The sequence below is a fragment of the Chelmon rostratus genome, chromosome 5, assembly GCF_017976325.1.
Source record: "Chelmon rostratus isolate fCheRos1 chromosome 5, fCheRos1.pri, whole genome shotgun sequence".
NCBI lineage: Eukaryota > Metazoa > Chordata > Actinopteri > Chaetodontiformes > Chaetodontidae > Chelmon > Chelmon rostratus.
In genome coordinates, this window is record NC_055662.1 from 28,106,188 (window position 1) to 28,133,498 (window position 27,311).

At 44.7% G+C, this 27,311-nt stretch overlaps 3 protein-coding genes across 3 annotated transcripts; 2 read left to right on the forward strand and 1 right to left on the reverse strand.

The window, feature by feature from the left end:
* The first annotated feature begins 10,548 nt into the window (after nt 1-10,548).
* Nucleotides 10,549-11,626, forward strand: LOC121607038 (immediate early response gene 5-like protein). Its single transcript, XM_041937692.1, has one exon. It carries the CDS (start codon nt 10,679-10,681, stop codon nt 11,555-11,557), a length of 879 nt encoding a protein of 292 aa, XP_041793626.1. The 5' UTR covers nt 10,549-10,678; the 3' UTR covers nt 11,558-11,626.
* A 799-nt stretch (nt 11,627-12,425) lies between these two features.
* LOC121606705 (carnitine O-acetyltransferase-like) lies at nt 12,426-17,610 on the forward strand. The gene is made up of 14 exons (XM_041937208.1): nt 12,426-12,567; nt 13,802-14,071; nt 14,199-14,317; nt 14,805-14,858; nt 14,957-15,122; nt 15,237-15,411; nt 15,538-15,716; nt 15,801-15,901; nt 15,984-16,103; nt 16,187-16,309; nt 16,404-16,539; nt 16,614-16,676; nt 16,771-16,908; nt 17,011-17,610. The coding sequence occupies exons 1-14, from the start codon at nt 12,541-12,543 to the stop codon at nt 17,224-17,226; spliced, it is 1,887 nt and encodes a 628-aa protein (XP_041793142.1). The 5' UTR covers nt 12,426-12,540; the 3' UTR covers nt 17,227-17,610.
* Nucleotides 17,611-18,011: 401 nt separating this feature from the next.
* Nucleotides 18,012-27,120, reverse strand: adamts13 (ADAM metallopeptidase with thrombospondin type 1 motif, 13). Its single transcript, XM_041936500.1, has 29 exons — nt 27,025-27,120; nt 26,685-26,733; nt 26,452-26,585; nt 26,105-26,188; nt 25,849-25,973; nt 25,615-25,761; nt 25,127-25,261; nt 24,734-24,884; nt 24,523-24,627; nt 24,289-24,440; nt 24,134-24,197; nt 23,721-23,847; nt 23,492-23,640; nt 23,282-23,402; nt 23,065-23,145; nt 22,799-22,980; nt 22,552-22,708; nt 22,140-22,269; nt 21,879-22,058; nt 21,561-21,759; nt 21,388-21,490; nt 21,177-21,306; nt 20,881-21,057; nt 20,571-20,775; nt 19,237-19,522; nt 19,001-19,144; nt 18,730-18,909; nt 18,264-18,439; nt 18,012-18,167 (listed from the first exon to the last, which is right to left on the reverse strand). The coding sequence occupies exons 1-29, from the start codon at nt 27,118-27,120 to the stop codon at nt 18,012-18,014; spliced, it is 4,125 nt and encodes a 1,374-aa protein (XP_041792434.1).
* Between the last annotated feature and the right edge of the window lie 191 nt (nt 27,121-27,311).

A 27,311-nucleotide genomic window follows, 5' to 3' on the forward strand; every position in this document is an offset into this window, starting at 1 on the left:
CCTGAGCTCTGCCTCCAAGAAGGACATGATGAATAGGACACACCCTTGGTATGCTAGTGAATGGCAGAATATACGGCACACTGCAGTGTTACAGCCTAGATTCATTGCAGCCTCTCGTCCTGGCTCTTTAGAGTGTCGTTTTCTCTGCTCCTCTCCCCTGCGTTTCATGCTGCTCGCCTATTTTTAAAAGCCTGAATTTGAGTGAAATGCACTGAGGCACCAGTAAGGCGAGCTACAGCTCTTTCCAGCACTGGTTCCTGATCCACCTCTTTGTTGTGGTCTATGCATGCCTGCTCTAGTCACATGACTGCGTTTCTATGGCAACTCGGGTTTGAGTAATCATTTGCGTTACGACCTTTATTCCCTTGAGGAAAGGGGAGGGGGAGGTTAGACTGAGCCTGTAGAAAGAGGGAGCAAGAGGAAAGAGAAAAGGCAGGCAGAAGGGGAGCGGCGGAGAAGCACAGGGAAAGAAAACAGGCAAAAACATCAGCTGTGCAGGGAAATTTTCACCCTTTCCTGCCTTTGTGTTTTATATTTCATCTTTTTCTCTTCACGCTGCATGCCAGCCTCTGCCTCGACGTATCCTGCAGCCGGGAAAAGACAAAAAGCTGCCACTAAACACTGGGTTGTGTGCAAGAGTTTCACCATAATGTCTTTTGTGTTGTGACTCACTCAGTGACTAGGACAGGCGGGCGAGTTTGGTCGGAGAGGCAGCAGGCATGTATGTTTCATAAGGGCCTGCACGCACACACACGCACACAGGCACACAGGCACACACACACACACACGCACACACACACACACACACACACACGCCTCCCCTTCATTTCTTCTCGGAGGAAAAGCAGCACTGTGCCACATGTGCAAGTCTCAGCAGAAACAGATTCTGTATGTTCCTGTTTCTTGCTCTCCCGGCTGCGTTGTCATGGTTACCGAGCTAGTCCACCAAGGCACACGGCCCCCCCTCCTCTCTCTCTCTCTCTCTCTCTCTCTATCTCGCTCTCTCTATCTCGCTCTCTCTCTCTCGCCACCGTTGGGTGATTCAACCCATCAGTTGGGTTGTGTCATCTCCTAGATGGAGTTTCTAGCTCCCACATCTTTTTCAGTTTGGGCTTGTATTCCAACTGGATCGTAGTTTAAGAAAATTGAGTAATTGTGTGTGTGTGTGTGTGTGTGTGTGTGTGTGTGTGTGTGTGTGTGTGTGTGTGTGTGTGTGTGTGTGTGTGTGTGTGTGTGTTTGGGTTTGGGTTTGGGTTTGGGTGGGGTAAATGGGTGGGTATCTTTTACCAGCACTGGGGGGGATCCAGCATTGACAGGAGGTGGGCTCGACTGGGGGGCTGGTGATAGACACTATGGGGGTTGTGTGGTGGAGGTGGTGCTGGTGCTGGCTGCTTCCAGGTGCCTGCGACTGGGGCTGAATATGAATGAGGGGCCCCGGTTCTCCAGAGATGGCGGCTGGGGAGAGAGCTGCTAAAACCAGAGACCAGCGGAGCCTGGCTGGTTGAGAGGCCCCCACAAGCTGCTGACAGGAGCTGGAGCTAGCCATCACGTTAATTAGCGTTTTTACTCTTGCAGCGGCGAATAGGGGGAGTGGGTTAGAGAGGGATGTGGGGGTGGTATATGACTCATAGACACAGTATGGTTTATTCATGATGGAGGAAGGGGATGTGTGTGAGTGTGTGTGTGTGTGTGAGAGAGAGAGAGAGGAAACAGACATTTGATTTGCACACAGTTCTGTGGGTGTGTGTGTGTGTGTGTGTGTTGCCTTAGTAGATCACTGATTGGCACCAAGCCAAGATATTATTATGTCTTGAACATAATACCAGGCATTCATTGTTACTGTCACCGAGTTTTTTCTATTATTTTCCAATACACGTCTGAAATGAATTCATTTTATTTGAAAGTAGATCGTTCCTGTGATTTTGCGACGCACACATGTAACAGGAAATTTTACACAACACACGCTAAGATAAAGATAATACGCACCACGACGCGGAGCTGCTGCACTGTTCATTTATTTCTGCTGGTACAGAGACGTTATTGATCACCGCCTTTTGAGGCCTGTCTGGGACGCATCAGACTGATGAAATGGGTTAAAGGTGCCCCTCTCGTAGGTGACCTGACCTTGTCTCCTCTGCCTCAGCCCCTGACAGTGATCCTCACCCCCCTGAGGGGTGCACGGGATGGATAGATTGGTCTTTTACCCACACCAATCACCCAGGACTGGCCGTCCCGGTCGAGCAGAGCTGAAGAGAAGCGCTGCTGCGGCGTACAGAACATTCCAGAAGAAGCATCTCCTCCTCAGTCTGTTGGCTTGCTTCATGCCAGAGCTTGTGTGTTTGTTTGTTTGTTTGTGTGTGTGTGTGTATAAGAGGGTGTGTGTCTGTGTAGCGGGGGGGTACATTACAGCTATGCTATTGTCTAATTGTCTCTTCTTATCATTAGTGACAACCATGACCTCTGTTATTGGCATATCTGCATTCTGCCTGCACTGCAGAGCCTCCACCACACTACTCGCAGCGTTTTCTCTCCCAGGAGCGGCAGGGCCCATGCCTCATAAATACAAACACAATCTCTCCTACACCTCCTGACTGCAGGACAGGACTCCACACATATCTGCCCGTGGAGCGCAGCCCATTTGCATACATATTAAAGTGACGCCTCAGAAAAAAGGAAGAGAGAGAAAGAAGAGGGGGAGAGGGAAGGAGGGGAGGAGGAGGGGGAGAGAGAGAGAGAGAGCGGGTATATGCAAACAAGGCTTTCATCTAATATGCAAGAACCGGCATTGCTCTGGCATAAATCTGCATCTGAGCTCAGGCAAAGAGAGCGGAGCCCATTTGACAGTAAATGGGCTAGGGATGGCTGTCAGATGCACAGGGGAACACTGTGTTACCCCACAGAGAACTGGGGCGATTGATCAGTACGGCATGTCACACAGAACTACAAGGTGCAATAGTACATGCTAAGTACAATTTATGGATGGTTTTAGAGGGAAAAAAATGAGGGATATATGTCTGTCAGGAGATTATGGAACGCCTGAAGGAAAAGTTCAACATTTTGTGCAACATGCAGTTCATCGTTCGGTTTGTCAATTAAACAAACGAGATGTTAATTAGTTAACTTCAGAGGTGCTGGTAGGCGAGCTATTACAGTTTCCCCTTGATTCAAGTCTTTATGCTAAGCTAAGCTATCCAGCTGTTGGCTCCAGCTTTATATTTACCATACAGATGTGACACATGTATCTACCTAACTTTCAGCCAGAAAGAAAAAAAAAACATATTTCCCATCCTAAATAGCAAATGTTAGCATGTTAGCATGCTAAACTAAGAGAGTGAACATCTAAACCTGATTCCAAACTAAGCACAACCGTGATTCCAAATAGTTGGGATGCTGTATAAAATAAAACAGAATGTGATAACTTGCAGTATATTTAATGTTCGAGCTCTTCAGCTTCGTTGATTTTATTTGAGTTACCCAGCGTCGCAACTTTCTGAATCTGGGTTGTACATTAGCATCTGCATTTTTAGCATTTTAGCATGCTTACGTTAGCATTTTACTAAAAAGCATTGTTTTGTCAAAGTACAGCAACACAGAAATGCTAGAGAAGCTGTACGATAAGATGAGATATAACTTTATTGGTCCCATGCCAGGGACAGTAAGACAGACAGACAGCAATAATAGCGAGATTAAAAGGGAGATGTTAAAAAAGAACAAATAGACAATAAAAAGGATACAAAAATACAAAATCTAGGATATATATATATACGTATATATACATATATATATATACATATATACATATATATAAATATATATACATAAATATATACATTATGTACAAAAAGAGTGTAAAAATGCAATATTGCTCAAGATATTTGCACAGATGAAACTTATATTAACAAGTGTTAAACATAAATAACACAGTAGTGCAAACAGTAGGTTTGTGATGTGTGTAAACTCTTAATCTTGTTTTACCTTCTGACACAGCTATGCTAGCCGTTTGCCCCTGCTTCTAGTCTTTATGCTAAGCTAAGCTAAGCGCCTGTAGCAGAGTTGCATGGACCCTTCACATCTCCCAAAATGTTAAACTGCTCCTTTAAAAAGGCGAAGCATTATTCCAGAAGCTCGCTGTCCTCTGCTGCATGATGTGCTGAAACGAATGTTCTGACCGAACAGACTTCTAGAACGTTTTCGCACAAGCAAAAGTGGAGTGCAAAAAAAAAAAAAATAAAGTGCACTAGTGAAACTTTACTTACTGTCTTCAGAAACTGGAGTGCTGCCACGAGCTCTGGGTTTCCCCTAACTCTGAGTATTTCATGTTGGACACCCTTGAACTCCCTTTCCTGTTTTCCTGCCTGAGCATGTTGCATTGAAGCACGCCATTCTGTCTGCACAGGTGATCTTACGCACAGGAAATGGAAACTCTGAATGTGCATGTGTGGTGTATATGCATGCGTGTGTGTGTGTGCAGTGTTTGTGCGTGCATATGAGAGAGTGTTGGAATGGGGTGTGTGTGTGTATGTGTGTGTGTGTTGGGGGGGAGTTGAAACAGGATATGTTGGGAATAACACAAAGCACAGAAAGTGTCACATGATCTGAAACACAGGGTTGATTTATTTGGCTTCAGAAAGAATCTGTTGCATGTGGTTTGGAGGAGAGAATGTTTTCCTTCTTTGCTCTCAGTGTGCTCAGACACAACACATGGAAACATTTTCGGAGAGGCCATGGGTCCGTGAAAAAAAGCTCCAGACATTTTATTTCTTCTCCCTCTTTTCATAGCTTTTTTCGGTTCTTTTCTCTTTTTTTTCGGCAAACTGATTGAATTACATACATCTGCTCGCCACATGTAGAAATATCCCTAATGATTTGCGATGCACTCGAGCTGTGACGTGCAATTAGCCGATACGTTAATAGTTTATTTTGGTACGAATCAACTGTTGGACTGGTGTACCGACTGGTGCGAGTGTGGCGAGGATATATCAATGAACATCCTATTTACAGCCTCTATTCCAGCCCGTAATAAATACACTTCCACTCACATGAGACAGTTGCAGGTCTGCTCTATTGTCTGCCATAAATATGCTGGAAGGGTTGGTTAAATATTGATAACACCAATTTTCTGCCACCCCCCACCCACCACCAGCACCACCACCCTACCCCACACACACCCTCTCTCCATCACCACCACATACACAAACACGTACACACACACACATCTCACACTCATACCAAACCCCTCCTTCTTTCCCTCCTTCTATCTCGCGGTTATTTCACCCTCACAGTAACCTTGCTTATGCATATTGCATATGTAAATAAAGCACCCCGCCTCTCAAGTAATTGTGTGCATCTTCTGCCGAGCTGCATATCTCAGCTCTGCGTTTAAGAGGACGCACTACGGGCTGAATTCTCTTTGTTTAGCACTGATTCCTTTCTGTTCGGACTCAGCTACCAACTCAAGAACTACAGATTTATTGATAAGAAAAGTACTGGAAGCTCACCTCATAGAATTAAGAGGGAGCTGGTTATGTCCTGGATTTCTAGCAAATACAATGTACCTAAAACCCTTCATCGACACAAGCGGCACAAAGTAACTGTGCATAATATTTAGGTTGGATGCTCACCTATCTATCAAGTTTTCTGAGTTATTAAATTGACATCTTCCATCATTAATATTTTGTTCATGAGCTCCGAAAACAGCTCAAATTATCAGATGTATTTACTTTACATGTCTCCACAAAGTCCAAGAAAACTGGGCTGTCTTGTTAGTCTGAAGTGAGAAACATAAAGATTTATCAGCGATCAGAGCGGTCACACTGTTTCAGTGGAGGCGAACAGTTTGTTCTCTCTCTAATCTGTTCGGATTCTGTACTTTCGAAACACAACGTTTTCCATTTATGAGCAAAACAAGGTTAACGTCAGCCTAAAAACCGCTTCGAACCTATAAGAGGGTTTCTCTTTGTCGACTGTATGTGAGGTCCATTTATAGTCTCTCTCAAAATACAGCGAGCCTTCACTACAGAGCTTAAATGAGCTTCTTTATTTGTTTATTTCCATTGAAAGACTGAGGACATCTCATTTCAGGGTCAAGATTCACAAATTCAGATAGAGAAGCCTGGACATCCATTTATACAGTATTATACACTGCAGTATATATACTAGACTGTACAGTATCACTAATAGTACTTTACCTTTTATTGCAATTTCCACTTTTGTTGTTTGTGTGTTATGTTCTGAGGCCGTAACTCTGAATTAAACTGCATGGCCAGTTGTCATGTAATGCAGTGCATTATAATGAGAAACTTTCACAAATTAAGCCTCAAAAATCTCCCGCACACATGAACCGACACCCTCCTGTACAAAAATGTCACAACGAGTAGGTAGTTTAACTACACCATCTAAATCCTAGTATTATACACTACCAATGTATATTTCATGTGTTGTGTATATCTGTGTGTTTCTTTCCCACTGGGGCAACAAAGACTCCGTCTAGAAGCTGAAATGTCTTATTTTCAGTTTCATTTGGTGTCGCTGGTCATGGGACTGGAATGCAGCCGTTTGGAGAGAGAGTAAATAAATAAGAGCAAACCGGTAGTAAATAAAAGCACATCACATGGTTAATCTCCCTTCATCATCATCTTCATTCAGAACATTCAACACGTACCTCGTTCCAACAATCATGCTGTACATATACCTCACTATACTGGCTGTACTGTACTATACTGCACTATGTGAATGAGATTAGCTAACATCTGGTTTCATTATCAGTGCCCATAATTGTTTTCAGAGATTAAGGATCATAAATTTAATGTTACAAACGTTTCATCAGAATTTATACAACACACATCTGCAGTTTATTCAAAATGTTCAGAACATGTTTAGCATTTTTAATTGTATTTATGATTTTAGAGCCTTTTAGCCATTTTTAACATTATTTCACCTTAAAATGACAAGTTTAGTCCTCCGCAGTTATTTTTAAAGCACAATAAGTCCAAGTGATCCCTTAGATCCCGCAGTTTTTCCATCAGTACTCTTTTTAATACACATTTTACCAGCACAGCCTTCATCATTGTCATATGAGCCGGATGAGATTACTCACATGAGCGTGTCCGAGTATAGCAGAGTCTTCACAAGTGATCCGAGGTCCATTTGACATTTGGTCTGACCTTCGGCTCTGTCTCTCAGATCAGAGGTTGTGGTTTCTCTTCACTGATGTCAATTAAATGTTCGTTACAGTTTTTGTGACATTTTGGCAGAAACCCCCCCTTTTTTTCCCTCACTCTCATCTATCTTACGTTACCATTTAGCCACCCATAATGCAACACTTCATTCCAAACACGACATACAAACCTGGATTAAGTGCAGTTACACCTTTTATGCTCTAAAGGCTACATATGCTACGCCCCACCTGCGTGTTTAGTCCTTTCTATTGAGGCTAGATGTGAAAACATACTGTATATACTGCGCATTATCATCCACTCCATGTGTTTTTTATTTCAGTATCTTTCATTGCACTTTTTATTTTGCTCACAACTTACAGAAACACATTGTTGGTCATTGGTCCTGTTTATGCATATTTACATACACACATATTTTCCCCACACATCGTAGTCTTGTCTTGTTTATGCTGTTTAACAACATTTGAGAATTTAGATTAAGCTTTAACTTAACACTTACAGACACTTGAAATTAAATCAAACTCATTTATTCTCTACTGTTATGCTACACTATATATACCATAACATATGAGCCTAGGCCACACAGAGCACACTGTACATAAAAACATCTATCTGCTCTCTGCCATTTAAACTTATTCCAGACAGAACACATATGTCAGACTCCAATTTACTCTATTATCAGAGCATGATAACCATAATTGTGGCTGTCCTCCTGATTCACGCATTTGGCAGGAAATCAAAGTCATTTCCAGGTGTTCGGTACGATGTCTGCCATCTGCGTGTGTGCACACAAACAGATGTGGGCCACGGATGACAGATAATCTCTGCACAAAGAGCTCTTACCTCACACGTCTGAGCGCGGTGACAATATTTCTGTTATCAGAGGCAGTCCTGATGACATCACTGTCAGGTTCAGACGCTGCATTCACAATTCATGAGTGAATATGAGCATTTAACCCCTGTACTGTCTGCATATATTATGAGCATATTTAATCTGGCTTTTGAGGAACTATCTGCGTTACTTTGGGTAGTATACAGTTATAGTATGGTGTGGTGTATACTGTAGTGCGGGCTATTATAGTGCAGAGTATGTTGTTATTCCCCTTCAGTTGTCTTCCCTCTGTTCGCTCTTGTTTTGCTGGTTAGCGTTTATGCGTCATCGTGAGGCTGCATTCAGAATCTATGGCGCTGCTTCATGGAACAGTCTTCAGAGGGCCTGAGGAAAGTGGAAAATGTTGACTTTTTCAAATGTTGATCCAAACAGATTTTTTTTGTTTGCCTTTTTCCTCGTTTTCTTGGTCCTCCGTTGTTCTAGGATCCCTCCAGTTTGAAGATCGTGTTGCTGATATATTTTATTGAGTCTTTCTGTCAGTTATGGCTCGGGGAATCTGTTTGAATTGCTTTTATTGGAACAAAAAGAGCTCTATCAATAAGTGTGTTATTCTATTCTGTTCTATTGCTCTCTGCTACACTCTAGCTTATTCTAATCTGTTCTATTACACTCTAGTATGTCCTATTCAGTTACTCTTTACTATAGACTGTCCCATGTCATTACTCTGTAAATGTTCTATTCTGTTCTGTTACTCTCTGTTCTATTGTAATTATTAGCCTCTATATTCTGTTCTTTCTACTCTATTCTATTACTCTATGATACTCAACTCTGATCTATTCTGGACTACATTAGACTCTAGTATGTTCTGTTCAGTTACTCTTTACTGTAGTCTATTCTTATTCTATTCTATTATTGATATTATACTCTAGTATGTTCTATTCTGTTCTAGTCAGTGCGCTTTACTGTAGTCTATTTCATTTGATTACTCTCTGGAGTGTTCTAATCTATTCTATTACACTCTACTATGTTCTCTTCTGTTCTGTTGCGTTGCTTTTTACTAAAGTCTATTCCATGTAATTACTCTCAGGGATGTTCTATTCTAATCTGCTCTGTTACTCTCTGTTCTATTCTATTGTAATTATTAACCACTATATGTTCTGTTCTATTCTGTTTTATTACTCTGTGATACTCAATTCTAATCTATTCTAAACCACATTTCACTGTTGCAGGTTCTATTCAGTTACTCTTTACTGTAGTCTATTCCATTTGATTACTCTGTAGACGGTTCTGTTCTATTACTCTCTATTCTATTCTTTTCTGTCCTATTATTCTCTAGGATATTATGTTGTAGTCTATTCCATTACACTGTAGTATGTTCTATTCTGTTCTAGGCAGTCTATTCCATTTGATTACTCTCTGGAATGTTCTATTCAATTACTCTTTATTCCATTCTATTTTGTTCTATTCTAATCTATTGCTCTGTAGCCTGTTCTATTCTAATCGATTCTATTACATTCTACTATGTTCTGTTCTGTTCTGTTCTGTTCTATTGCATTGCTTTTTACTATAGTCTGTTCCATGTGATTACTCTCAGGGAAATTTTATTCCAATCTGCTCTGTTACTCTCTGTTCTATTATATTGTTATTATAGTCTGTTCTATTTCTCCATGATACTCAATTCTAATCTATTCTCAACACATTTCACTGTTACATGTTCTATTCAGTTACTCTTTACTGTAGTCTATTCCATTTGATTACTCTGTAGAAGGTTCTATTGTATTATTCTCTATTCTATTTTATTCTATTCTGTTCTGTACTATACTATTACACTGTATGCTATTATATTCTATTGCACTCTAGTATGTTCTGTTCTATTCAGTTACTCTTTACTGTAGTCTATTCCATTTGATTACTCTCTGGAATGTTCTGTTCTATTACTCTCTATTCTATTATTTGCTGACCTATTGTTCTCTAGGATATTATGTTCTAATCTATTCTATTGCACTCTAGTATGTTCTATTCTGTTCTAGGCAGAACTCTTTGCTGTAGTCTATTCCATTTGATTTCTCTCTGGAATGTTCTATTCTATTACTCCTTATTCTATTCTGTTCTATTCTATTCTATTGCTCTCTAGCCTATTCTCTTCTAATCTATTCTGTTACACTCTGCTATGTTCTGTTCTGTTGCGTTACTTCTATTTTCAGTTTGATTCTATGACTCTTTACTTCTTCACATTCTGCTCTGATGTGTGACTCTGTGCTCTGTTCTCTCACTCTCTGCTGTGAGCTGCTGAATTCTTCCTCTTCTGCTCTACTTTTCTACCCGGACAATAATTTAGATGATTTTTGTCCGCACTGAGATTTAAAAAGCTCGGAACACATTTAGTGAAATGCAGCATGCCAGCTCCTACGTGCATTCTGAATGAGGCTAGTAGTGATATTTGCGTATAACAGAAGCACCGCCTCCCTCCCATTGGACAATGTCTACGTGAGGGCGTGGCAAGGAAAGATGAGAGTTGCAAATCCATGCCCTTACTGGGAAGACATGGAGCGCTATGGACACAGTCTACACGAATCGAGTAGGAATCTCAGCTAAAGACATAAATATTTCTTCAGTTAGGAAGCAAACGTTTTGAGAGACTGAGAGGAAAGAACGGGTGGCCCGGTTGAGGATGGAGTGTGCATTTGACGCACAGAATCTGATTTCCATTTCTTTGAGGAAAATCCAAAGCTCCAGGACGCAGAGAGGAGGCATCAAGCTCCACAAGAACTTGCTGGTAACGTACGTTCTGAGAAACGCCAGGCAGTTTTATATGAGCAAAAACTTGTCGCAGACGCAGAGGACGCATCACTATGAGGATGTAGCTGCAGTCCGGGAGAGACAAGAATACCTTGAATTGACGGGGAGCTTAACGGAGTTGGCCGATGACTTCTACTGCAACTTTACTGGGGTTGAGTCGGACACTTGGCACTGCGGAGCGCACCAGCCCATCGGCCAGCCTGCAGAGGTGGCGCACCAAGACGCATCTGCCTGCGCAATGGTTTCACCAAGTGACTCTGACCTCATGGTTTCGGACGCCTGTTGGAGTTGTGCAGACAAATCCTCCTGGGAGTTACCTATCCCAAACGCACAAGCCAACCAAAAGACTGTCCTGGACTTGGACACGCATGTGGTGACTACTGTCACGAACGGATACTTCCACTCAGACTGTTGCGCGCAGTCAAAACAGCCGCAGGGCGCGCAGTGCTACAGTAAAAAGCGAAAGATGGACACAAGTTATCATATTGTTGATCCAGAGTTTTATTTGCCGGACTTTGGGCCAGTGCCATGTAAGAGGATGAGGACGGATGATGATTCACACTCAGACTCGGACCAGTTGGACAGCACGAACATCTCCAACCTGATCTCAGTGTTGGGCTCAGGTGGACTATCTGAGTTTGTGAGTTGGCAGCAGACGGACCTTGAGCAAATATTCGCCGCTCAAACAATTTGTTTAAAACAGACACTGTTAGCAGGCAGCGGCTGGACCAGAGCAATCGAAGCATTTTGATTTGTATGATTGTTTTTCTTTGTATCGTTTTATTTTATTCCTTTCAAATAAACCATGAGACGACTGCAATCCTCTCTCTCTCTCTCTCTGCTCTGTTATTGGAAAATGTTGATGAAATGTGGTTGTATATCACTCTTATGCGTTTCGCATCACTTTCACACATTATCACGACTAATATAATTCCTCCACACAATATAAAACCAGTGTACTTCTCATTCAGACCTTATTTTGCCGGTGAGTCGTTCGGGTTCTGGAGTCTGCCTTTGGTTTATGTTTCCTGAAGAAATGAGTTAACGCTGTTTCTCTGGAAAGATGTTGGACGAGCGCCATCATGTGGCCGGTAGAGATCTGTGCAGCCTCATGCAGCAGACCAACGCAGAATGTCCTCCTGTAAATGTGTTATTTATGCCAGGGCCTGCTTTTATTCATCAATAAAACTGACATAATTTAAAAATACTGATGTATTGGCTTTAAATTGCAGCTTCAGCTCCAGATGAATTACATCACTGTACTTGTTATGTGTGCACAAGTGGGTTTATCATAGATATGCATCAATGGGTTTTACAGTGACCTTGCATTTTTCTCCATTGCTATCATTCTGCCAGTCTTGTGGGACATCATATCTCTAATTTATGACTCTGTCGTGACTAAAACTAAAAGATAATAGTTCATTGATGGTTCAAATGCATAACTGGACTATTAATTCTTTCAATAAAATAAATAAGGCTTTGAAATGAGGCAGCTTATTGTTGCTGAAAGATTTTTCGCTCAGTATTTCGTAACGGCGGGCACGCGTGTACCAAACCCCACTTTAAAAATCAGGACTTTTGGTGAGGAGCTCGCAGTTGTCTTTCCTCGGTGGGTCCGAGGGGGGCGGACAGCTGAGAATAGACAGTGTGCTTGTCCTTGAGACATGACTGCCCGAGGGTTTCCCATCTATATTCCCGGGACAGTCAAATACTGTAGCGCGTCTTTCGGACAGGATGTTGGGTGTTTTTGTCAGATCTGCGGTGAGTCTAACGTGATTTGGTCTGCATGTATTTTTAAGTACGTATTAACAAACACAGTAACATTGCGTTTGGCTTACCGGCATGAACCTGAGTGAAGGGGGTGGGGCGCTGGACAGGACTGCAAGAAATGCCACAATATTAGGGTCAAATGTAACTCGTGTTTAGCCCACACAGGTTGTCAAAATGTGTTATACGCTACCCGTACAGGCAAAGTATTATTTTAAGGCGCCGTTAGCAGGCCGCCATTGTGACATCTTTCATAACGTTAGCCTAGCATAAGTTAGCCGATAGCATAACGTTAGCTTACTGCGTATGCTGCTATAAAAATCAGGGAATCAGGGAAAAAATGTCGCTATAGTTGCAGTTTAATTCGCTACAAAGCCCTTCTTCAGTGTTAACCTTCTCTTCATATTATTTGTTGTGGCATGTATCGCTAAAACACAACAACAACGTTTTATTTTGAAAACGGCGACCGGAAGTTGTGTATTACATTGCCAGAAGTTTGGCAAGAATGTAAGATATCTTCATGAAGGTGAATGATTTATGTCACTAATTCTGAATTCTGTTGATTTAAACATCCACGTTAAATCTGAGTGGATTCCCCCTAAATGTATTTTCACATATTGTCATCATTATGTCAGATAACAACCTTATATCGTTGACCACCAGTGAGCGTGAGGGCACATATATTTCTTGTTTTCACGTGTGTTTGTTTTAGCTCCTTTTCTAAAGTTTCAACTGTGTCAACCTTCTATTTATAAGCTGGCAGAGCCTTCGCTGGTGGATCCAAACAAATAGCATGGTGGCTTCTGCAGGGCTCACTTGTTTTGGTGTCAGTTTTCACAGATCGAGTCACCTTACTGTAAACTATATGACCTTGTAAATCATTAGAAGCGTTGTTCACAGCACTATATCCTGTTCCTACAGGAGCCCATTTGCATGGAGTGATTTACTATTTGAGGCTTCGATTGCATGCACTTAATCTTTAACAACATGTTGATACCTGGATTTGTGAGCATCTGTGAGCTCTTACACACAATTAATCTCCTGGTTCAACTTGTGAGATTATCAGTGAAATTAAATGTTAGTCTCGCATATCAAAGCCTGCAATGTTGCCATGTAGTCAGTTAAAATATTTGACCAAAGAGCAGCTGTGATGTTTTCTTGGCGTTACATTTTGCCGGTATAATGGCAGAGGAGAGTTTGTGCTTATCAAGACCATCATGTCCTGCAGCTGCGGCCTGGCGTGGTGAAGCCCTGTCGCCTGGTCAGACTGGTGACACAGATCCCAGAGAGGTCCCTGGTGCACCAGGAGGGTTTACCGAAGCTGCCTGTGCCGCCCTTGAAGCAGACATGTGAGCGATACCTGGCTGCTCTGGAGCCCATCGTGAGCGAAGAAGAGCTCGAACACACCCGGCAACTGGTGCAGGAGTTCCTCAAGGGTGGTGTCGGGGAGAGGCTGCAGAAAGGCCTGGAGAGACGTGCACGCAAGACAGACAACTGGGTAGATATCTGGGTGCATTTAGCTGAATATTTGACTGTACCTTGAAGACTGTAATCTAAACAGGTGATGGAGAAATATGTAGAAACATGTTGTATCCTGCTCTCTGACTTTTGCTGCGTTCATGTAGCTGTCAGAATGGTGGATGCAGTCAGCCTATCTAGACTGTCGTATGCCGGTGGCGGTCTACACCAGTCCTGCTGTTGTCCTGCCCCGCATGCACTTCCACGATCGACAAGGACAGATGAGGTGAGAAACCAGGGTCCACTGTAAAACCAGCCACGCTAACTGAGCTGTTTGTGTTACTAAGCAACCTGTACAGTCACAAAAAAGAAGAGCCAGTACTTCTAATGTGTGCTTTTAATTTCTTGGGTAATATCACTTCTAAAAGTTAATTGTCTGACTATAAGCACTCTCAGAAAGTCGTTTCCAAAAGTGATTTACATTGCGTTGAGGTGCAGGATAAACAAGCCCGCATGAAGCTGGAGTTTCCAGCCGACCTTTGCAGGCTTCCATTCACATGCTGTCTATTTAAAGCCCTTTGGCCATGCTCCTAGCATTGCTCAGCTGTTTTTGTGACCCATGGGGTATGCATTGAACATGGTGGCTCCACAGAGAAATGCTCCAGCACCAGAGTTTAAGTGTGCAGGGTGCTTGTCAGCCAGTGGCACCGGTTCTAAATGTAGAAACGAACCTAGGTACGTTTGTTAATAACACAACAATGTCTTCTGTGCAGGTTTGCTGCCAAACTGATCGCAGGAGTTTTGGACTTCAAAAAAATGATTGACAGGTGAGTTTAATACAGTAATAAAACAGAGCTCATTATCTTCATGACTTGCAGCTGGTTTATAAAACTGTAAATGGCTGATTTGCGGTGCTGTGTCACAGTGAGACCCTGCCTGTAGAGTACCTGAGTGGGAAGCCCCTCTGTATGGACCAGTATTACCAGATCCTGTCCTCCTGTCGCATCCCTGGTCCGAAGAGAGATACTGTTATAAATTACGCCATCGGGAAAACACCTCCCACTCATATCACGGTGGTCCACAACTTCCAGGTACTCTAGATGGCACTGCTGTTCTTCTCCTTCTCATGTTCATTATCAAAATGCAATCACTAAAGAAATACTGGATCCGTGGCTAAATCAGCCTGGTCTGGCTTCTCCCCCCAGTTCTTTGTCTTGGATGTGTACAACAGCGATGGCACCCGGCTGACAGTCGACCAGCTGTACATGCAGCTGGAGAAGATCTGGAACTCCTCTTTGCAGACTAACAAGGAGCCTATTGGCATCCTTACATCACAGCACCGCAACACCTGGGGAAAAGCCTACAACAACCTGATAAAGGGTGAGCAAAAGCTGAAGAGCAGAAGAGCAGAACCGCTCAGTATCAGCTAGATTTACCCCACGTTAAATAAATCTAGCAGAAGAATTTGAGTGTTTGAGGGAAAAGTTTGATTTTATTCCTCCTCAGACAAGACAAACAAGGAGTCGGTCCGAGCCATCCAGAAAAGTATCTTCACCGTTTGTTTGGATGCTCCGATGCCTCGCGTGTCCGATGAGCTGTATCAGAGCCGTGTGGCTGCTCAGATGCTGCACGGGGGAGGAGCTCGCTGGAACAGCGGCAACCGCTGGTTTGACAAGACGCTGCAGGTCAGTTTGAGACTGCAGATTTGCAATACTGAACAGTGCTGTGGTGGTGAAGGTGAGAATTTGAATGTACTTGTAAATCCTCAGTTCATCGTTGGTGAAGACGGCACGTGTGGACTGGTGTACGAACATGCCCCCGCTGAGGGTCCGCCCACCGTGTTTCTCATCGACTACGTCGTGAAATACATGTGAGTTTGTTTCCATTTTTAGACGAGCGTTTTGCATGTTTTCAAATGACATCAAATTGACTGTTTCGTATTTTCTGGACAGGCAGAGAACAGAAACGGTTCGCACTCCCATGGTTCCCCTGGCCATGCCCCAGAAGCTGCGTTTTAACATTACACCAGAGGTCAAGAGAGACATTGAGAAAGCCAAGCAAAATATGAACATGTGCGTAACGTGCAGTTATGATTATTGTTCTCGTCTCGGCTTCGATGACTCTGCTTAACTCACTCTTTTCTGTCTTTTGTTAGAATGGTGCACGATTTAGATGTGAAGGTGCTTCTGTTTTCTCATTTTGGTAAAAATGTACCGAAGCAGCATAAGATGAGTCCAGATGCCTTTGTGCAGATGGCTCTGCAGCTTGCCTACTTCAGGTAATAAGAAATCCCGTTTCGTAGCCACGTTATGCTGGACGTAGACCTGAAATGTGTTGCATCACAGATCCTGTGTGTTGTTTTTGAATTTCAGGATGTATAATATGTGCTGCTCCACCTATGAGAGCGCATCGTTACGAATGTTCAAATACGGACGAACAGATGCGATCCGCGTGACTACCGTAGACTCGTTTAAGTTCGTGCAGGCGATGCAAGACCCTGCTAAACAGGTACTGATAAACACAATAGATGTTGAGTTTAAGGCTCGTGAGCTGTCTGACTGAGCAGTAAATGATCCCAACAGAACGCAGAGAGGCTGGCGCTGCTGCAGAAGACCATTCAGACACATAAGGAGAACACGTACAACGTGAGTGCGACCGCTGTTTATTCACAGAACAATTTAACTTCTTTATGACACCGTCCGATTAATCTGTTATACACATGAAACGTTTCTTTTTCAGGCAATCCATGGACAAGGCATAGACAGACACTTCCTCGGGCTGAAGCTGCTGAGTATTGAAGACCTGACCTCCATGCCTGAGATATTCATGGACACCTCTTTTGCTGTGGCTCAGCATTACAACCTGTCCACCAGCCAGGTACTGTATATTTGCCTCTGTTATTACAGAGCGAATGAGTATTTGTCGTCCTGTTTGTTTGTTTGCGTATTTGCCCATCATCTCTCCCGTCTCCGTGTCCAGGTTGGCTCCAAGACAGACTGCGTGATGTGCTTTGGTCCGATGGTGCCAGATGGCTACGGCGTGTGTTACAATCCCATGGATGAGCACATCAACATCGCCATCACAGCCTTCAACAGCTGTGAGGAGACGAACGCTGCCAAGTTTGCCCAGGCCGTGGAGGATGCTCTGTTGGACATGAGAGCTCTCCTGGAAGACGCGGCCGCAGCCAAGCAGTGATCCCACACAGGAGCCTGGCATGGCGCTCGCGTCCCACCGGGCTGGACGGGAGCTGGAACTGAAGCGGTGCTGGTGTCGCTGGCAGAATGCCACGCCGACACAGACGCACGATGTACTGAGTGTGCTGGAAGTGAGGGGAGGCCGGCTATCAAAGGGTTGTGGGAAGTAGAATGTCAGTATGCTGCCTTTTGGATGAGGTAAAATTCTCTGTGATGGATTTCTATATTTTAATATATCGTGTTACATATAAACTTGAAATGAACAGAATTATAGTATAAATATTTTTTTTCTTTGTTTACACTTGGCCTGTTGCAGTCTTCAGAGTGATACTGTCCTCACCTGACTTAAAGATTTTAAATGCTTCAACTGGTTTATTATTTTTTTCAGGTCAAAGTAATTAGCACGTAGCATGAAAGTCTGCTTTCTACTCAACAGAATACAACTTAGCTAAAGAAATGTTAAAACATAAATTTCAGACTTCCTTAAAATACAACCCAGATTCCAAAAAAGTTGGGACGCTGCCTAAAATGGAAATAAAACCAAACGAATGAAAACGGGCAAACAGCTGACAGAGCTGTGTCACACTGAGAGTCCACAGCTACGCTAGCAGTTCTGTGCAGCTGCACTTATAGTTCACTGCTTTTTAGCTAAATGCTAATGTGAGCATGCTAAAATGCTCGCAGTAACAATGCTGATAAACCACCCAGATGTTGTCACATTCTCTTTTATTTATCTTACGCAACGTCCAAACTTTTTTAAATCAGGGTTTAAGTTTGAATTCGATATCAAAGATGCGTGAAGGAATATTCAGCCCTGAAGCTCCCTTTGGAACGCAGGTAGTCTCCATGAAATTCAATCTCAGCCATATTTCCAGAGGAGTGCCACAGAAACGGCTGCTGGCCTTTGAACACGTTGGTCTTTAAGACGTCCATGTCCCGGATCTGAACGAGAAACGAGAGAAAACAGTGCAGCAGTTATGACACTTCTTTCCTGTAGAGTGTCAGCATGTTTGAGCAACAACGAGGGCTAAAAAGCACCATAATGTATGTAGACTGGGAGTTGGTGGAGTTGAATGCGAGTCCTATGTGCAGCGCCTGGATTCTGATCTTCACTGATGGAGGCGCGTTGATGAGGACTCGACAGGTGTGGTTGGTGCTGGATGTTGTCGGGTTCTCAAACGCACCGCTTGGAGAAAACAGCTGAATGTCACAATCTGCGGGGAAAAGATATGGTGCATTTAACCTTTGGTGAAGGCAGGACGAGGAAAACATGAACACCAGCACTCACAATCCCAACAACATTTTATGCTTCACAATACTTTCAGCTTCGCTCTACATATTTCAGAGCTTTTGTATCGAATTGCATTAGACTTTTCATGATATTTCACACATCTCTGTAGATTCAGTTTTGAACCTTTTTGTTGTAATAGGCTCAGATCATTGGCCTCAGTTCACTCATAGCTGCATCCTCTCAAAAAAGCAGCCACTAGACGTTCGCTCTCACCCTGATGGTGGCTCTTCTTCGTGTTCTTCTGTGAACTGTAGGTGAACACGACCCCATCGCCAGGGGTGAGCAGATTTTGGCGCACCAGCAGGACGTTGGTTCTGGTGGTCAGTTCGCTTCCTGCGACCTGCTCGCACTTCCTCACAAATGCCAGTCGGTCAAAAAATGCAACGAACTCCTCTGGAGAAACACATGCACAGAGCAGCAGATGTTTGTTTAGCTGCAGGAGTCACGATGGGAGATGTCATCCTTTACATCTGCTGAAACTTACTTTTCCTGCAGTTCAAGGAGCCGGATTCCACTTTGATGTGAATGACTTCATCTAAGGGCCGACCAATGGATACTGTGCAGCGGCCGGTTGCGTCTTTCAGGTCCACCGTGCCTGATTCTTCCAGGAGTAGCTGTCCACATGCTCCTGGTGAAGAGCACACACTGTAAGGATCATCCTGTATCTGCCTTCAGCTCGTGGTGAGAATGTGTTAGGAGCTGGACTGTGCGTGCACTAACTGGGTTTAGGTGTAGGAATGCTCGCTGCAGTGGTCTGTGGGATGGTGAAGGCCCGTGTTGGACTTGGAAGAGGAGGATGGCCCACGTGGAGTGGTGGTGTGTCTGTGGGGCTCACAGCAGCAGACAGGAGAGGTCCCAGCTCTCTGCAGCTGCCCATGTTGCAGCCCTGGATGGTGATGGGCTTGGGCATGTGCATACAAAGCAGAGGGCTGAGCGGCTCCGGCTTCGAGGGGCCCATGCAGGACACGGCTCTGGACTGGATCCCATATCCACAGGGTACTGAACACTGGAGAGCAAGACAGCACTGCAGTTATTACATTGAGATTATAAATGGAGCCCAGTTTACTGGACTTTATTGACCATATGGCCATCCTGTTAGCTGACGTATACATCCAGACTCTTAAAGGACCACACAGCACCACTGTGTCTGCAAGTTAAGCTCCTTTATAAGAATCAATAGAAATCTACATTTTTGCTGACATTGAAAGCATATGTTCAGCCTGTGGGTGTATTTTTGTTCTTTCAGACATCTTATTTATAATTTCCATACAGCATGAAAATCACTTGGCAGCCTCTTGAAACTTGCTTGAACGTCAAGTCTGCGTTACTCTTTTTCAGTGCGACAACATCAGTGGATGTTATCGTGGTAATGCAGTTTAAATGCAGACTAAGTTCACTGTGATGGATTACACACCCCGAGCAAGTTTCAAGACTCTGCTAATGAACGGAGACCACTCGATGACTGGAAAAAACGCACATTTCTATTTCAAAAACACAGCAGAAGGTTTGCAACATGACGGTCTGTGATGCAAAGTAGATGTTATTTAAGCAAATGATCCAAAACATGCAAAAGCACAAGCACGGCCCTTTGAAATGGGATTCTGACACTGAATGAAAGACAGTAACGAACCACAGAAGCTGAATAATGAGAAAGTAACGTGTAGCACTTGTGATAACGATGATATTTATACTTCACATTTCCACTCATTTGTCTCTGTCCCTATTGTCTGTTATTAATTCTTTATCATATCTGCAGCTGCAACTAGGGATTATTTTCATTGCTGATTAATCTGATGATAATTTTCTTGAAGAATCAATCGTTTGCCTTATAAAATGCCTGAATATAGAGCTCAAGGTGAGGTCCTCATGTCTTCTGTCCAACTGAAGACTTTCAGTTTACAGTGAAAAAGCAGGACATGGTTTATTTTTCTGCTTTAAAATGATTTAAATGATTAATGGGTTCTTATTGATTTTTTTTTTGTCGATCCACTTAACGATTAATCAACTATCAATCTAATCATCATCTCAGTCCGTTTGTCTGCAGTGAAATGTACCTGGCTCCAGGGTTTCACCTCCCATCTGAAGGTGCAGACCTGCACCAGGCAGGGCACCGCGGTGGCTGGTTTGACAGCTGCACGGCAGTTCTCCTCCGGCGCCGCGCTCTCCTTGCCGTGGACGGACTGGACACAGGACACGGTCCTCTGAGCTACACCCAGATCACAGGACACCGAGCAGGGGGACGTCCTGGACACCTTCCACCTGGATGAGCGGCGGTGGTTTTTAGATATTTGCTGTTGCACAAATTGATTTTAGGCGTGTGTGTGTGTGTGTGTGTGTGTGTGTGTGTGTGTGTGTGTGATTCACCTTGCAGGGCAGCTGTGGGTGTTACATGAAACCACTGCTGTGGGTTTGGGAAAGTGGCCGCACTCTGAATCCTCCACCACCTCCTCCTCCCCCTCCGTTTCTCCAGCACAGTACAGCACCCTGTTGGCCACCCCTCCTCCACACGTTACACTGCAGACTCCTTGCTTAGAGCGCCACCTGGTTGTTATAAAAAATACTACTGTAATTTTCAAACCCTTATTTTCCTGAATACTAATATGAGATGCACTGCATTATACCACATGAACACTGTATGTTTGCTGCACGTGTTGTCTCACATGGGAGGACAGGGAGATGTGTTGCAGCTCTCAGACTGAGGACCAGGTTTGCTAGAAGCATCACAGTGGAAGTCAGGCACACCCAGTCTGGTCTGGTGGTCCACACAGGAAAACCACACCTGCAGGGTTCCTACATAAGCATCAGGCTTTGGTTGACCTTATCCGGACGGGGAGATGCTGAGAGTGCAGGTGAGCATACAGGTGCACTTACCATTCCCGCAGGTCTTTGAGCACTGGCTGATAACAGGACTCCAGACATACACAGGAGCCTGTCTGGAGCGTGGCAACAAACCAGACCTCAGCATGGGCTGCTCCTGCCCAAGAAAGACGGCGTTAAGACATGCGCCATATTTTAAAATAAGAGTGAGATTTTAGCTGCGTTACCTCTCCCTTCGATTCCCAGCCGATGGGACAAACATCGACCACACAGGGCACAGAATCAGGTGGTTTGATCTGCTCCGAACAAAAGCTTTGATCCACCTCAACATCCTGACCTTCCTCTGGCCGAACACAGGACACGACGCGTCCGGCTTCTCCCGGCCCGCACACTGCCGAACACTCACCTGGCTCTGATACACGCCACCTGTGCACACACGTACATGGCTTTTCACATTAAAAACTGCATCTATTGTACCTGAAATCCTCTGTATCCTCAGCTCACAGGCCGTTATTAGAGCCGTGCGCAGTGTGGTGACTTTATACCTGGCAGGACAGTGTTGCAGGTTACATTGTTCAACAGTGTTTGGAGCTGCATCAGGCGGGCATTCAGAATCTGGAACCTTCACCACATCGGCCCCGTGTTTCTGAACACACCTCACAGGACGCACTCTCTCTCCTCCACCACAAGAGGCGCTACAAGGCCCGAACGCCCCTGAATCCCACCTGTAAAATAAATGATTCATGCTTGTGTTGAGCTCCATGTACTTCTCAGTCCACGGGGAGAAAACAGAGTGTGAACCTCACCTGGGGGGACAGGGGGAGAGCTGACAGGCTGTGTGGAGGGATGTGGGCGGAGGAGCTGTTCCACAGTTGTGTTCCTCCAAACGCTTGTTGGTGTCTTCATCCACGCAGACGTACATGTGCTTCTGTACACCTGCAAAAAAGTTCATGTGTGCTGATCATTCAGCGTTTCCTCCTAAAATCATCTGAGATCAGAACATTTACAGAGTCAGTTTGTCATATTCACAGATACTGCATGTATGAGATTAAAGCTTCCTCAAAAAGGTCAATATTACTGCACACATGAACGCCTCCTTTCTGCCTGTTTGGGATCTCATGTGTAAAATAAGAAAGCTGCGACTGTAACCTGCACTCAGTCAGAGGATTTCTAATGATCAAACACACTGTACTGTGCTGGATGTTCTTCTTCTGCTACCTGATCCACAGGAGACAGAGCACGGCGTTGTGATGACGGCCCATTTGCCTTTAGGTGCGACGTCTGACGAGTTATTGTTTCTGGTGGCTACATAGAACTGGAAGCTAATGTTTGGATTCGTTTTCTCTCCATATTCTTTCCCATATTTGCGATAGACCTGCAAAGAAAAAATGAATATCTTTATTCTTTCTTTCTGCCTCTAAAATGTGACATCAGTTCATTTTTCTAAAGGTTTTCCTCTCCTGACCTTTATGTCTGTCTCCTCCTGCAGCGGCCCGGGAAGCAGCAGCTCCTCCATCTCAGGCAAAAGGTCAGGGGTCAGGTGGAGGCGGTACACGAGGCGGTTGTCATCCAGCGGGGACGGGTGGGTCGTATTTAACGCCATGCTGCCCCCCCCAGACACGACGTACCGATCCCCAACCGTCACAGCTGCGGACACAGATTCCCAAAAACAAACCCGAGTGTGAATCCTGTTGTGGACACGTAAATGTGCTGTGACGTGACGACGCTCACCCATGTGAGTGAAGAGAGGAGCCCTGTTGATGATGTGAACCTGTGTGGCGTTCACTGGCAGGGAGAGGAAGGTGGTGTACTCTGAAACAGAAAGGACTCAGTGACAGCTGCTGGACACTGGAAACTGTGACTTAGATTTTTAATTGATTATCAGAATCGCTGTCAGTTACTCTTCTGCATCTGAATGTGTTTAATAGTTAGAGATGTTGTTTGCTACCTCTGGCCTGACCACCAGTGAAGGAGTCAGAGGTCAAAGTGCAGGACGATCCGTCTCCACCACACACCCCACACACATCCCACACTTTCCCAGAGTGCAGCACGCCATCGCAGCCAAACAGCTGATCGGAGACAAAAGGTACATTTAAAGAGCCGTGAGTCCGATCGCGTCCGTTCTTGGACATGTTTCGTCTCTCTTAGTCATCTCTACCTGACATGTTCCTCTTAGACAAGCAGCTGTGGAGCCAAAGGGAGGCGGGCTGTCTGACTCGCAGCGAGTCCCATCCAGGAACTGAGCGCCGCGGCTTACGATGAAGTTTTCTCCGCCTGACTGGCACATGTGTCGGCACTGCTCATCCCCTGAGTTCACAGACAGAGAAGTTAGAGATAATGGTTTGTCCCTTCACATGTGGGAATCAGAAGGGTTTCTTTAGGCCCACCCTGTGCAAAGCCTACAGCAGGGATCCAGGTGTAGAAGGAGGCAGTGTTCGGCTGTAGGTAGAGGGGGTGGAGGTCTGTTTGGGAACACTGCTCTGCCATGAAGTCCAGCTGGTTGCGCTCACATGGCTGCGACAACATGGGAAAACAGGGATTGTTTTTTTACTCCTCCGGCCTGGTGATGGTGGCTGCACCACCTCTTCAACATTTGCCCCAAGTTCATAGCCTCACTTTTAAATCGTCGTCCCTTCATTGCTTTTGTTTTTGGAGGCTTTTTATTGGAACACAGGCTGCAAACTACTAACAAAAGATCATTAAAAAGTGGGACGATTCTGGCTGCAGTGATCGACTGAGTAAATAATACTGACCTACTGTATACTGAGGCCCACTGTCAACATTACCAGGAAGAACTTACCTGCCGGTGACAAAGTTCAGCCTCAACATCCGGTCCCTCACAGTCATTCCCTCCAAAAGCAGGTCTGACAAATGACGCATGACAAACACAGTATGTTACTTGGTCTTAAAGTAGAGTCACAGGCCTATGACTAATGCCTGCATCACATTTGCTACCTTGGGTTGTTGCATTTGCGTGTGCGATGAGTGACTCCTCCGCCACATGTCCGTGAGCAGGAGGAGAACTCTGACCAGCTGGACCAGGAGCCGTGCACCACCACAGAGGAGCTGAGCTCATCCAGGGACACGCAACGGCCTTTCAAGCACCACTGCGAGAGAGGAGTGCACCTCGTGAAAATCACTCTGGAAAAACCACTGCACCAAAAGGACTCACTGGTCACAGAGCAGTACCTGATTAGGTGCACACTCTGTCCCATCCAGCAGTGGAACCAGGAGGCGTTTGCAGGAGCTGTCATCATCAGGGTTAATGTGACAGGACAGAGCACGACAAGCTGGCTGGTGGAAAAATAAACCAAACATGACTGGAAATGTGGTAATACTGTATATTTTTTAATGTCAAACGCCACCTGGTGGTGTCAAGCTGTCATTACAGGCGACTTACCAGGTCAGGATTGGTGAACGAGCAGGCCCTGGCAGAGCTGCCAAAAGCTATCCGGCACTGGTCATCTACTCCATAATACAGACCAGGCTTCCAGTCTTGCAGGGAGCCTCCCAGTGCAGGAAGGTCTTTCACACATTCAGCTTTGCCTTCGCTGGGAACATAAATACATGTGACACCTACAGTAAAGATATAATATTGTTTAAAGAATTTCAAATCTGAACCAAATATTACGTCAACCGTTTCTCAAAATGTGAGAAGGGACTCAGTTAAAACAGCCTGAGGTGAAAACATTAAGATATGACTTATAGATGAAAAGCGGTCTCAGCTGTGCCGGGCCTGCATGATGAATGAGAGGCGTTGTCATGCACAGCTGCTGCGAACAGGTCGGCCCACCTGAAGAATGTGAACAGCTGCTGCCTGCTGCACTGGGACCAGGTCAGATCCACGCTGTTGTAGCCTCCGTCAGAGGCCATCATGAACCCACCCCTGCTGCAGGTGTTTCCTACTCCGTCATGGTTGATTCCAAAACTGAGTGCATGTAAATGAAAGATGAAACATGATAAATGATCACGAAGCGACCTTAATGGAGTTTTTAAAAGTAATTTTTGGACTTAATTCTCCATGTATGTCCAATATATGCTTGCCTGTAGTCAAATATTACATTTTAACTAAAGTATTGTCCAGGTTAGAGCAGCAGTTAATCATTTTTTTGTCTACTTTCTCTGTAATTAGTGCCAAATTGCATAGTTCTGTGCAGGAAACTTCTTGGAAATGATGTGGTAATGACAGGCCTTTAAATCAGGAGTTATTTTCTGAGGTCTGTAACGTAAACTTTAAGCTGATACTGTGGATAATAGATTAGAAGTCTGGCTCTGCTTTACCTGTGGCCAATTTCATGAGTGATGGTGATCCCCAGGTCGAAGCCTGTGTCCTCCGTGATCACACAGCTCCATTCACTGGAGCAAGCCCCACCCAGCTGCGCTACGCCCCTGACCTGCTTATTCCCATCGGGCAACTCCAGGTCGTACCTGTTTGTGATGCAAACATATAGTGAAACATTTGTTCATTCATAAAATATGAAGAACCTACAATGCAGCCAGCTGCTCGTAGCGCACCTCGTAATGTAGAGCAGCAGATCGGCGTGCAGAGGGTCTGTATCGTTTGGGGGGTTAATCCTTCTCCCCCAGTCACAAACACTCCTGAGAGAGGAGGTGATGTTGGTCGACATTTGGATCTCTGGCTAGAAGAGAGACCACAGCGACAAAGTGAGGCACCGATCACAGATGACAGAGATGTCTTTTACAGTATAATCTCTCAGACCTGCTCATTTGTGAGCTTGATTCTACGTCAAACTTAGTTTGAGCTGCTCACCTCCGGCTCTGACAGGATGATCATGCGGACCAGGTGCACCCTCATGTTGGCGCCCAGGGTCACGTCTCTCAGCAGCTCTGAGGCCTGGGTGGAGATGAGAGCATCAGTCAGGTTAATATATTTCAGGATGCTCAGAGTGTAATGGCTCTGTGGTGTTGAGCTCTATACATGAATCTGAGGATTTTCTCTCTAATGTTGCGTTTAACTTTATTCATTACTGCTTCTTTAAGCCTCACGGTGCTGTAAACATCTGCTCCACTACCTTTTGCCATACATTGATTTTAAGATAAACAACGTAGGCTGTCCAGAAAGCTGCCTCTTCACTGTATGTGTGTGCTCAGACTCACAATGTTGAGGTTGGTGAGGATGTATCGCTCTGTATCCTGCTTGTGGACCTGCTGAACATCTGGCCCTACCACCACCAGCAGCTCCAGATGTGTGATATCAGGCATCAGGGCCGACCGACGCAGCCGCCCGCCCACTGCGAACGAGGTGAGGCACTATAAGATGGCATTTAATCGTATATATCTTTACACTATGACAGAAAGATGAGAGTTCTTATTGCATTGTGTGGACGTACCTGAGGCATCATGTGAAGAAGCAGGAGAGGAGACTGAGTCTCTTAAAAGCTTCAAGAGGACACAAACAATAAAAGCATTTCAGGTCCTTTCAGGTACAAACAGCAGCTTTAAACCTGCGCAACTGCATTTAGATCTGTGACCCAAACACTGAATGAAATCTAGAACTGTTTCCGAGCTGTTGTGTTTTAGTGATTGCCTCCTTAATGCAGTGAAAGTCTGGTTATGACTCTGCAGGTTGTGGGTTTTCGCAGGCCGATAAGCAGTTTATAGTTGAAGAGTTCAATGTACTCTGCAGAGGTCCTGAGCAGAGGACTCACTAACCGCTGTGCCCCCGCTCACCCGCAGCTTTTCTCCTACCTCTTCCAATGGAGAAGTCGTTAGAGCGGCGAGGCCAGGCCGCAGTAACAGCAGACAGAGCAGAGCCATGAAAGCCATGTTTCCCCTCTTCCCGTGCGTCTACCTGCTCTGCTTTGACACCAGAACGGTGTGTGCTCCTCCTCTTCAGCCAGCAGGCTGTGAGTAACATTTATGTAAACAGCAGGGACAAAGTTGATGAGTGACACACGTCATTCGCTAGTTTTTCCCAACTTTGGGACCAAGAGGTCGGCTCTCATTGGCTGTTTTTT

What these genes read in the sequence shown, in the direction of transcription:
- LOC121607038 (XM_041937692.1), top strand. Translation starts at nt 10,679, where the DNA reads ATGGAGTGTGCATTTGACGCACAGAATCTGATTTCCATTTCTTTGAGG.
- LOC121606705 (XM_041937208.1), top strand. Translation starts at nt 12,541, where the DNA reads ATGTTGGGTGTTTTTGTCAGATCTGCG. An exon ending in GATCGACAAGGACAGATGAG is followed by an intron (nt 14,318 to 14,804) that starts GTGAGAAACCAG and finishes TCTTCTGTGCAG; the next exon opens with GTTTGCTGCCAAACTGATCG. An exon ending in GCCAAGCAAAATATGAACAT is followed by an intron (nt 16,104 to 16,186) that starts GTGCGTAACGTG and finishes GTCTTTTGTTAG; the next exon opens with AATGGTGCACGATTTAGATG.
- adamts13 (XM_041936500.1), bottom strand. Translation starts at nt 27,120, where the DNA reads ATGGCTTTCATGGCTCTGCTCTGTCTGCTGTTACTGCGGCCTGGCCTC. An exon ending in CACTGGTGGTCAGGCCAGAG is followed by an intron (nt 23,146 to 23,281) that starts GTAGCAAACAAC and finishes TTTCTGTTTCAG; the next exon opens with AGTACACCACCTTCCTCTCC. An exon ending in AGGAGGAGACAGACATAAAG is followed by an intron (nt 22,709 to 22,798) that starts GTCAGGAGAGGA and finishes TTTTCTTTGCAG; the next exon opens with GTCTATCGCAAATATGGGAA.